Source organism: Carassius gibelio, chromosome B10 (assembly GCF_023724105.1).
Source record: "Carassius gibelio isolate Cgi1373 ecotype wild population from Czech Republic chromosome B10, carGib1.2-hapl.c, whole genome shotgun sequence".
Taxonomy (NCBI): Eukaryota; Metazoa; Chordata; class Actinopteri; order Cypriniformes; family Cyprinidae; genus Carassius; species Carassius gibelio.
This window is the reverse complement of record NC_068405.1, coordinates 20089702-20102314: the sequence shown is the minus strand read 5'-3', so window position 1 is coordinate 20102314 and position 12613 is coordinate 20089702. Positions and strand designations below refer to the sequence as shown.

At 36.1% G+C, this 12613-nt stretch overlaps 1 protein-coding gene across 5 annotated transcripts; it reads right to left on the bottom strand.

The window, feature by feature from the left end:
• Positions 1–499: 499 nt before the first annotated feature.
• kcnj1b (potassium inwardly rectifying channel subfamily J member 1b) lies at positions 500–7976 on the bottom strand. 5 transcript variants are annotated; one of them, XM_052566813.1, is made up of 3 exons: positions 3723–4336; positions 3453–3596; positions 500–2298 (listed from the first exon to the last, which is right to left on the bottom strand). In XM_052566813.1, exon 3 carries the CDS (start codon positions 2289–2291, stop codon positions 1161–1163), a length of 1131 nt encoding a protein of 376 aa, XP_052422773.1. In that variant the 5' UTR covers positions 2292–2298; positions 3453–3596; positions 3723–4336; the 3' UTR covers positions 500–1160. The 5 variants fall into 5 exon arrangements, with proteins under 5 accessions (XP_052422773.1, XP_052422774.1, XP_052422771.1 ...); XM_052566814.1 differs by lacking the exons at positions 3453–3596; positions 3723–4336 and adding an exon at positions 7625–7976; XM_052566811.1 differs by having other exon boundaries at positions 3453–4336.
• Between the last annotated feature and the right edge of the window lie 4637 nt (positions 7977–12613).

Genomic DNA, 12613 nt, shown 5'->3' with positions numbered 1-12613 from the left:
TAAAAAAAAAATGTTATTACAGTTTCAGTACCTGAAATTTGGTTCAGTTCAGTATTTATTTATGCTATTAATTAACTTGTTTATTCCTAATTGTATTACTTACTCTTTTCTTGTCTTTAACACTTATATTTTTAATTTATATTAACCTAGTTGTATTTGCTGTGGTATTTTTTAATTTTTTTTAATATAGGTAAAATTCTGTAGCTGCTGGTTTTTGCTCATGTTATTTAGTAGAACAGAATGCTTTGTAAAAAAAAAAAATTATATTGGATATCTTGAAATCTTATTGGAATCGCAGCTAGGGATCAATAATAATCAGCATCGATAAGAAGAATCGTAATCAATAAAATTTCAACATTACCCAACCCTGACTACAGACATCTGCATTCTAAGGTTGGAAAACTCATAAGTGATATGAAACACTTTCCGGGTTTTTCAGAGTTATAAATTGAAGGTGTGGTTTAGTCTGGGGGGCACAAGAGAAAATATAAAAAGACTGTTGTGATTAAAAGCTATTTATTGACAGGATGTGAGATTCATGTGCAATGAAACATCTGAAAATGTGCATGTCTACAGCATTTGTCTTCAGTTTCCCCTTAGAACCAAATGGGTCACTATGGTAACAGGGTTTTGTTTTCACCCACAGGTAGGTGGGGCCATCATGTCAACTGTATTTATAGCCACCAACTCCATACATTTGCCACTGACACACTTCTATAAAAATAGATACTTTTATAACGTTACAAGATATTTCTATTTTAAATAAATGCTGTTTTTCAGAACTTTCTATTCTTCAAAGAATCCTGATAAAATTGCAAAATTCTCCCAGTTTATCCAGCATCTGGGTTGTCTTCATTTTGACAGGTATTACAATTTGATCAAAACAAGGCATCTTGTTTTTACAATCACTACCTTATGGAACAGGCTTTGTGTCAGAAACTCAATGTTCCTTTAAAGTCTGCCTACACAGGCAGCTTACTGGGTTTCGGAACACAGCCGATGTGTATCTCAGAGTACATAACATAATGAACCCTCCTTTTCCTCTCTCTTGTTTTATGTGGCATCTAACTTTTACAGTACAAAATGCCACAATGTCAGAGGATGTGACCTGCATATTTAATCAGTTGCTGCTGCAGCAAATTCTTAATCTCTCTTCTGAGTTACATCACCACAGTTTGAAGGTCAATAACATCAAACCCCAGATTATCAATGCCTTCACGTTCATGTCGGTGGAGAATGAGTTCCTTGTTATGTTCGTTGTTGAAACAACAAGCACAGTGCGGGGTGGTCACCGCTGGCTCCGTTTTGGAAAAGTTGGACAGGTTGACGCAGTATTTCCCACCCTTGGTGCGAGAGACGACAGGCAGGAAGTTGTAACCCCACTTGATCTCCCTTGGCAGGTAGGAAGTTCGTACTTGGCAAGACGAGCTGGTGGATTCAGCCGTTCCATCCAAGAAGACCACCAACTCAAATTCCTGCTGCTGAAGAGTGTCCGCAGCCATTTCTGAAAACGGGCTCAATTTGTCGATCACGTGGTACAGGGCAAGTGGACAAATGAAGAACAGGTTGTCCTTCCCTGCATCCACTAAAAAGTCAATATTCACCTGATCTAGTATGATGGTTTCCCCCTCTGGAGTGATAGTGGTCCGGAGAAGCTTTCCATAAATATGGCTGCCAATAAGAAGAGATTTTCGTAGGTTGGCCACTCGTATCTGGAGGCACAGATTCCCCTTCCAAAGACAAATGACAGCTATTTCACTGTAGGTTACCGTTTTTGCTCTTCTCTTTGGGAGAGAGATCTTTGCCAAAATGAGTCCACACATAAAGCAGTTTATGATGGTGCCCATGAGGGACTGGATGATCAATAGGGCGACTGTGCTCGGGCAGTGACCCGTGAGAGTCCGACTGCCATAACCAATAGTTGTCTGGGTCTCTAAAGAGTACAAGAAGGCAGTTGTGAGACTGTTAACATTATCTAAACATTTCATCTGCTGGGATTCAGACGAGTTCTGGAGAACATCGAAGTCTCCATTATTTTTTGCAAGCGAAAACCAAAGCAAACCAAAAATAAACCAACTTCCTGTGAAGGCAGCAGCAAATAAAAAAATGACGAAACACCAATGAATCTCAACAAATGTAGTCCAGAGGTCCATAAGGAAAGCAAAATGGTTGTGATATTCAGTAGTCCCAAATTTAATGTTGCAGTGGCCATCCTTTGTAACAAGACGAGTTCTCCTAATTGTCCGCTCGACAAGGCGGTCGTGAATTTGTTTCCGGATGAACTTGAACATCTTTCAGCTAGCAGAGAAATATAAACATGTATATCAGTTATTCACACACACACACACATATATATATATAACATACATACATACATACATACACATACACACACACACACACACACACATATATATATATATATATATATATATATATATATATATATATATATAACATACATACATACACACACACACATATATACAGTACAGACTAAAAGTTGTGACACACCTTCTAATTCAAAGAGTTTTCTTTATTTTCATGATTATGAAAATTGTAGATTCACACTGAAGGCATCAAAACTATGAATTAACACATGTGGAATTATATATGGAATTATATACATAATATGTCATTTTCTAGGTTCCTCAAAGTAGCCACCTTTTGCTCTGATTACTGCTTTGCACACTCTTGGCATTCTCTTGATGAGCTTCAAGAGGTAGTCACCTGAAATGGTCTTCCAACAGTCTTGAAGGAGTTCCCCGAGAGATTCTTAGCACTTGTTTGCCCTTTTGCCTTCTGTCTGTGGTCCAGCTCACCCCTAAACCATCTGGATTGGGTTCAGGTCCGGTGACTGTGGAGGCCAGGTCATCTGGCACAGCACCCCATCACTCTCCTTCTTAGTCAAATAGCCCTTGATGCCTTCAGTGTGACTCTACAATTTCATAGTCATGAAAATTAAGACACACACACACACATCTATATATATATATATATATATATATATATATATATATATAATTAACACATGCATGTATATAAATGTGTCATTCGAATAAATTAACATACTAACTGAATTTACTTGAAACTATTAACCTTTAGCTGATATATAAAATACAATTTTATAAGCTAAAAACACATTTTTTTATACTGTCTCCTCTTAATAACTTTATAATTTATAGAATAGAGGAATAATAAATTGATACCCTACAAGTTAAAAAAAAAAAAATATATATATATATATATATATATATATATATATATATATATATATATATTCTGCAAGAAAGCACATTCAAATTCAAAAGTTGCTTACAAACCCAAACCTCTGAAAGCAATAAAAGATAAATACTGCAGCTCATAATCCACTCAAACACAAAAAACACACCAATAAAGCACTGATTGCTTTCTTTGTCACCTATAAATGTGAAAAATTATTCGCCTCCTACCTGCAAACTAAAAACGTCCAAGCAAATAAAGTATTGCTTGAAGTTCAGGCCATGAATCTCTCTTTCCATGCATATAACCATCGGGGTGCTGCTAAAATCCTCAATGAAATGTACTAATCCCAGGCACATGCCACAGTTTACACACTATGAAGCAAAGACAGCTTAGAAAATGGTCCCAAAACTAACCTCACATTAGATGTAGTGTTTGCACACCAATCAACCAACACAGACCACATGAAAACTAATTAAAGAAACACCATTATAGCTTACAGGATGGGTTTGCATTGAGAGTCAATGTTCTAGTTATCCAAATTCGTATTCAGATCTTCCGAAGCAATCAGGGAACCCCATCTGAAAGGAGAAACTTCAGCTGTGGAGCTCTTCACTCCACACGCAAAGGCTTTAGAAAGAACAACACAAATAGCTGAATCACATTTCCCATTGCGCTGATCCTTGCCCCCTCACCCCCCTGACTCCCCTCATCTCTGCATTTGCATTTATTAAACTGATGTGAACGAGAGCTGGATAATACATTTACAGTGAAGCTCCTACATTTTGTAAAATAAAATAAAAAAATGTCCACCTTGTTAATTTTACATCTTTGTTTTTATTAAGTGATTTAGTTCAAGTTCTAAATGTAAACAAAAGCCACCCTGCAGGGAATTAACAGAAGAAAGCAGGAAAACATAGAGGATTTTCTTTGCCTACTTAGCATTAATATGAACAAATTATATGAATGTTTTTAGTAAACTCAAGTACACTAACACAAATTTAATTACAATCAAAAATTGACAGGCACATAAATTAAAATACCACACAGTCAAACACACAGAGCCGCTCAGGTACAAACGCTGCTAGCACGCTACCCAAATACCACTTATCACACGTAACCACATTAACTTCCTCTGTAACACTGCAGTAAGATAAACCCCAGATTGACAAATGGTGTCAACCCACACTCACATATCACGAAAATCATTTCAGAGAAAGAAACAAAGAGGTGTTGTATTTAAATCCTGTAGCTCAAACAAAGAATGGCGCAGACAACAACAAAGGCATGGCTTTGATTCCAACTTGAGCTTTTTAAATATATCCAAAGGATTGAGACTAAAATAGAAATAAAATGTAAAACCGGAAACAAGTTTCGGGAATATGAAAATGTCAGATTCTGTACGGTTTCTAAGCAAAACTGTCGCATTCAGCATGTAAACACTGCACAAAATGTCAGATTTACACTGTGCCCATTTAATTTGTGATCAAAATTTATATTGCAGCCCCTTTTTCGGACACCTTGGCAATTGAATCAGCACTGGCTAGTAAACATTTTACTACATATATATATATATATATATATATATATATATATAATAAATATTTGTAAAATGGTGCTTTATAATAAACAAGGATAGAACTTTAGTAATTATAAGTATTCATGTTTGAATGCATATTAGTCATTTTAACTGTAAGAATTACAGAAACTCAGACACTTTGATCTTCTGAGACACTCAAAAGACACACATCTGTTCCAACATTTCACTAAGAATAAGTGCGGGAAACACCTCTCTCACATATGTTATCAGTTCCTTCTCGTCCCCTTCCTTACCCATCCTCCCTCCACTTGGTTTCACTCAGAAAAGTCAATAATATTATGTTCTACATTAATGCAAGTGATATTTACAGTCATGTTTGGTGTCATTTCAATTGTCTCAGGGCGACTGGTACAATGGTCTCAATCTTGCAAAAGTAGACTAAAATATAAGAGAATATATAGTTAAGAGATATATTGATTACTGTAATGGGAGTGCCCTTGCCCAGGGTCCTCCATGTAAATTACCTTCTGTTCCCATTGAGGTGTAAAACCACCCAGGTCTGGGATCTGAGTTAATGCAAATTCCAGTTGTTAGTTTCTGTCTTCATCTTGGGGGATGTTTGTCTTGGTCTGAGGTATTTAAGCAAATGTTGCAAAAGAATCAGGGCCTTCTGTAGCCGGAATGAGCCCACGATAAAAAGCGTGTTCACACACTTCATATTGTGTATTTTACTAAAAGTCAGGTTTGCATCTTTTACTCTTAGATTCATCTTTGAGAATTTGATGTCTTGTATTGATTTGATATCTATGAATTGGCCATGTAATTGGCATAATAGTTACCTGACTGATAATAAATTGTTACATTTGATTTACTCTAATTTACTCTGAAATTATTTTCTCTAGTAGATTAAGTGAAGGCTATGTTTCCGCAAATCTGCGTCCAGGGTTAAGTGCTAGATGAAGCATACTGCACATCAGGTGAGGTTTTAGATTTCTGACTAACCGCTTGACTTCAGTTAAGTTGTACTGCGTTTAGGAAGTTGCATTAACTATGTGGGGCTAGTCATAGTGCTGGTCATAACCGCTGGTTATTCTCTCAGCTTTAATTAAGTTGTACGTAGTTATATAACTGTCGGGGGGCTAGACAGATAGAGCATAACCACTGATTATTGTTTTGAGCTTTAAGTTGTACAAGGATAACTGAGAGGGACTAAACGGAAACACTATTTAAAAGAATGGTAAGCATGGTCAACCTATTAAATAGTATTAGTCATAACCTCTGGCTAATGTTTAGACTGGCGAGTTTGTGATCGTGGGGCACAAGTAGAAGAACAGCCGTCGTGGGGCACCATGAGCAACATAGATTCTGAATGAACGAGTAAAAAAAGTAAAGATTTAAATTAGAATAATCAAATGTCAGAAGAGCATGGCTTTAGTAAAAAGGTGAACGGTGAGAAATGCATTTAAATTCATAAATATAAGTGGAATATATCAAAGTATGTTCCATATATGTGCCAATCTTCCTGCTGCCAGCAGGTGGCGCTATCATTATAATGGAATATTGGCGTTCAGATGTGTTCAGGGCAGGACTCTTATTGAACATGTGAAGTTTGGGGAACATTGAACATTTTATGCCTGAGTTACAACAACTTCTCTTGCTGTGGCGAGACATCACATTTTGACATGGCGCTATGGACACGCCCTTTAACAAAAACTCAAGATCTCCGCAATTTAACATTGCACAGGCCTTTAGATTGGACTGACCACAAAAAATACACAAAAAATACTCCCCCTGGAGTCTAAGGGTATTTTTGGGGCCTGGAGAAGTTTTGTCATGCCCTGATATTTGTGCTTTTTTCAGTTTCTTATAAATATCTAAATGGGTAAAGTCTAATATCACTGTAATCAGCACAAACTGGGCTATAATAATATGTGAAATGCATGCATGTACATGATTGTATTTTTGAGAAAAAAAATGTTATGCATGGTTAGTGAAAAACTAAAAATGTTAAGTCACTTGAATAAGGCAATAAAACACATTAGTTGTTTAAAAAAAGTTGATAACTGGAGCTTGTAGCCTAGAATTTTTCTTTCTAAATTATGTGAAAATCATCTTGTTTACTCATTCACAGAAACCAATATATTGATTTAAATTTTCTAAGACACTTTTTGTTGGTAAAAGTCATATGCGAGTAGGTGTCAACTATCATGAATATCATTGTGATTTACACCTGAGAAGACAAAGGCCCGCATAATGAGCTGCATAATGAGCCTCTTTGAACTGTGCCACTCTGAGGGAGGACTTACAAGAAAGAATGTGAGAACAAAATAAAAGTATATAATTTTATGTTTGTAGTTTATTAAGAATATATTTAATTATCCCACAACATAATTTAATATCCACTTGGGGGAGCAGTTAAACAGTTTATTAGGGACAATCAAAGCTGACTTTCAAACAAATTTTTTGGCATCCTTACTCCAGTCACACAATCCTTCAGAAATCCTTTTAACAATCTTATTTTCTACCAAATAAACCCCATTTATTATTATCATCATCATCATTATTATTAATGTTGAAAAGAGCTGAGAATATTTTTCAGTTTTTTTTAGGGGGAATAAATCTAAAGAACTGCATTGTTTTTACATTTGTTAGAGTTATCTCTATTTGTCACATTTATATTATTTACATCAAGCTTTTGAATGGTATAGTATTGTATATTGTTATTGAAACTTCATAATGTTTCACTTGATTATACATTTAGTCAGGAATTATAGTTTGGGAAAAGTATTTGGAAAAAGTCTGACTAGTAAAATGTTTACACTTTATGTGAAAACTAGTACAAATAAATAAAAAGAGACTTACTCATGTTTATGGTCCCTGTTGAATAAAGTGCTTCATTCTTTTTTCTGAGGAAATCCATTTCTCAAATCCTCAACCACGTCACATCTTTTTGGGGTGAATTATGTCTTATTCCTCTCATCGCGAAGCAAACAGTAAAATAAAATAAAAACTTTTACTGCTTTTTCTTCTGTGTGGGCGTATTCAAGCCGCGCGCTTCAGTTTGAATCTGAATAGCGCGTTAAGCGCGGGGGCGTGGTCACATTAGATATAATGAGCGGAGATATGAAAAATAGACATCGCGTTGTTTTCATATGGATTACTTTATCTCAGAATATTCGGCAGCACTTATTTAGTTTAAAAGTAGACATTTCAGGCTTTCTATAGATATATCTCTCATGTCTCTTCGTTGAGTATTCACGGAGTTACAGTTCATATTAATGACGTGTTTGTACATGACGATCAGCGGAGACAAAGACTGCAGACAGCGCACTTTGTTTGTTATCTTTAATTTATAAGTGCACAAAGGTTCTTTGTTATTATGTCTGTATCCAAAAACCCTTTACAGATTCGATTGATGTATTGCTCTTATCTGTAAAACTTATCTGATTAAAACTGAGAGTGTAATTTAAGTTCTTTTCGGGGTTATCAGGAGAAAATGACTCAAAACGCATATATGCGTTAATCGACTCGAAAGGGTTATTAATGTAAAAAAAATTCTAGTTTGTCGCAGAGTAAAATATGTCACTTCCTGTTGCCAGTAGGTGGCGCAATGACTAAAACTGAATATGGGCATGTAGATCTGTTAAGGGCAGACGTCTTATCTAATATGTGAAGTTTGGGGCAGATTGGACATTGTATGTCCGAGTTACAGCAACTTCCTTTTTCATGGCGAAACATTTAAATGTGTCATTACGGATTTGTATGAAACATAGCTCAAGGTGCACTCCGTTGAAAGTGTATAGGTGGTGATATCGAGCCATTTTGCCACACCCAAAGGAATATTGGCCTTCATCTGTTCAGCCCAGGACTATTTTCACACATGTAAAGTTTGGGGAAGATCGGACATTTAATGCCTGAGATATAACATATTTTATTCCCATGGCGAGACATTGTATTTCGTAACGGCGCCATGGACACGCCTTTTAATGAATAGTCAAGATCTTCACAATTGAACATCGCACAGGCCTTTAGATTAGATTAAGGTAATTTACAAAAAAAAGCATTACTCTGAACTGGAGAGCAGAGTGGAGTGATATATGGAGATGGAGTGAGTGGCTCTGTCTGACAGCAGCACTTGTGTGGTATAATTCTATAATTGTTGGAGAGCCTCAGTAAGGCCGTTTAAAAGCTCTTAAGGACTTTTACATTCTTCTCTGGAATTTTCTGTCAAAATATTGAATCCTGCCACCATACATATCACAGCAGATAAGTAATAAGACCTGGTAATTACTTGGAATTAATGAACATATAACAATGAGCTGAAGCCTGAGTGGGAGCCCACAAGTGATTTAGTTATAGTGACAACACTGAAATTAGCAGTGTCCAGATGCAACAAAACCCTAACGGAAAGAAAGCAATTAGTTGTCATTAGTTATCAACTGGCTTCAGGTGCTTTAGAGGAAAAACACAAAGATGTTCATCTTTGATGTCTCTCAATATGAATCAAGTAGGTCGATCTGATTGTGAAGCTTTAAAGAAAAAGTTCACCCAAAACTGAAAATGTACTCACCCTCAGGCCATCCAAGATATGAAGTGAAAAAGCTGTGTGTTTGTAAAAAACAAATCCATTGAGGCGATTTAACTTTAAACTTTTGCTTCTGGCTAAAATATGAGTCCATAATCCATAATAACGCTTCCCCCAGTGAAAAAGTCCTTCACTTGTTCCATATTTGTTTAGAACTCTTGTCATCTCTTGTAAACTATGTTTGACCTGTGAATATTTTTCCAGAATTTTTGATTCAAATGAGACAAATTTTTAACAAGAGAAAGCGATATGATAGAGGAATCGAATTTTAACCAGAAGCAACACTATGTGTGGAACACCAAAAAGATTCAAATAGATTGGAAACTAATAGGTCCAAATACACCAAAACCCCATTCCAAATCCCAGTCCATACAATGTATATTCCAAGCCGTCTAAAGCTGCACAATGGATTTTTGTAAGAAAATACAAAATTAGGACAATTCATTTCCAGTGAACTGTCCTTTTTAAAAAAAAAAAGTATTACATGAGTAGATATTATCAGCAAGGATAATTCTATTGTGCTTTGTGATTCCCTGTGAACAGAGGGCATTGTAAGACTTGTAAGATTGTGTAATGTAAAGCAGTGAGAACGCATTACATTAATTGGTAGTCGTGGCCATGTTTGGGAACATGCTCATCAGACGTCATTATAGTACACAGTGATAATTAACAGGAATAACAATGGACCGAACAATGATCAAGTGTAGGATTACATATAAAGAAAAACTCAACAAGGAAGCAAAGTTGCAGTACTTAGAAAAATTCAAGACAATCAATGAACTTGATCCGTACGAACACTAAGAATGGTCGGATGATCTTAACGAGCTGCTACACGTAACCTTCCCCGATGTATTTTCTTACCTTGTTTGTACTGTCAGTGTGTACACAGTGAGCAATTTAAAACTTATAAATCTCTCGAGGCCCACCTGCAATTTACAAATGGATGGGTGCAGGACCTTCAGATTTTCTGCGTCAATGAGCAGAAAACGGTTGTTCCCAAATGGTGGCTTGTGACAATGGGAATTGTGCATTCCAGTGGTTCCACTTCAGCTGTGTGGGACTCAGTCAGGCACCTTCAGAATGTGTGTTTTTGTACTTATAGTTGTCTTGAATAAATTTGTTTTAATAATTGTCTATTATTTATCATTCCTATTTACCTTTTTTCCCTTATTGCATCATCTATGTTGTTGATACTTAGGTTACACTATTAAGTTACAACCATTGTATTTGCACAAGTTACACTTAACTTCTAACTTTAATTGTTTTTCTATTTAACTTTTTACTTACTTGAAGGTTATACTTACATTTTACACCTGTTGTATTTGCACTACACTTGCACTGAACCTCTAAAATTAGTTGTTTTTCCACTTATTGCATTATCTATCTTGATACTTGAAGGGTAGACATTTACAAGTGCACTGAACCTATAAATTAAATAATTGTTTTTCTATTAATTTTTTTACTTGTTGCCTTACCTGTGGTCTTGATACTTGTTTACCTAATTAGCTTTTGTGTTACACTGCCCCTTTACCCGTTTTATATGCATTACTGTAAACTGTACACATTTACCTCAAGTGTGTTATGATGCACAAATAAAGAGATAGAGAATTGATAAATGTTGCCGTTTATTATTGTAACAGGTGGTATGCAATATGCATAACACTGATAATGCAGGATATGCATGTGTATATATTTACATGTATGTGTGTACAGTATATACACGTAATATTTCTTATTTACACACACACATGTATGCATGTGTATTTATATATACACTTAAATATACACCGTACACAAACTTTGATTTTGGATGTGATGAATTGTGATCCAATAATTTGACCGCCATAGTATATCGCCATAGTATAGACACATATTAGTCAGGGCACAGCATACAGTCACAATCTCGTCCAGGAACGTCATGTCTTCACCTTGACATGGGAGTACCATGCTGACTGGTACAATTCCATTTAGTATGGTGTACTTTGTGCATACACATCCAATCACCCTCTCCACATGAACCCTGAAGTGAGCTATCTGGAGTGTTTCCTCCACATTTCTGGCTGGGCCCTCTTGTGAATGCAGGTATTTTCACTTCTGCACACACAAGTCCAACACTGTCACTGATGTCAAATCCACGATTTGCCAACACCAAGTTCCCAGGTAATAGTTTATTAAGAAGGCCACTATTTTTAGTCACATGTATACAATACCCAAGACATGTCACTTGCATAGTTTTGAATGGGGAAAATGCAACGCTCAATATGGCCGCTCAATCGCAGGAAGCCCCGTCTTTTGTATGAAAGAGCCAATCTCTAAAGTCAGTGCATCACTGTAGCTGCTGTTAACCGGTTGGTATAGAAACATTCAATGCTCTGGGACGTGCGCAGCGCTCTGGCTGATCTATTATGAGCAGGGCTGGGGAGTAACAAAATACATGTAACGGCATTACGTATTTAAAATACAAAATATGAGTAACTGTATTTGAGGGGTAAAATGAGGGGTACTCAGATTACAGTTACATCCAAAAAGTATTTTAGATTACCAAAATGATTGCTTTGAATTTTAATGTTATTTCTTAATTTAATTTTTAAGTAAACAGTTTGGGAATTTTAACCAATAGGCTACGGAAAATAACTCTCCGTAAAAAAAAAAAAAAAAAAACTGCATGCAGCAGCCTGTTCATTTAACAACTCCTAGTAAATGTGCATACGTGGTCATCACGACACAAACATTCTCCTAGAATTCACACTTTTCATTCAGTTAACAGATCCATACAAATCATGCATGAAATAAAAGTTTAGCAAGTCAAATGATAGCTTTATGTGCTTTACAGATGAACATGAAGTCTTTATTTATTTGAAATGTTCAATAATAGATCATCTTTGGCACGGTAATACAAGTTCATGATCCGATTAGTGAACAGGTGATTCTATCTGAGTCAATCTTTTAACAGGTGAGTCAATCTTTTAAAAGAATCATTTCTTTCATTTAACAAAACCAGTAGTTCACAAACTGTATAGATCTGAAGTGCAGGGACCGCAAAATCGCTAGCCTGACGTCCCGGAGCTATTGTGTCTTCGAGTTGGGCTCCAAAATGAAGGGGCAGATATACTAAAATTGGGGACCCAGGCAAATATAGGAATGGGGCCCTATACATTTGCACACATTTAACTGGATCAACCTCGAGGTTCCTTTTTTGTTGTGATGCTTGCTGCTGCACAATGGTGCCACATTGTTGTGTCTAATGTTTCTACATTTATATACAT

What these genes read in the sequence shown, in the direction of transcription:
- kcnj1b (XM_052566814.1), bottom strand. Translation starts at nt 2,291, where the DNA reads ATGTTCAAGTTCATCCGGAAACAAATTCACGACCGCCTTGTCGAGCGG.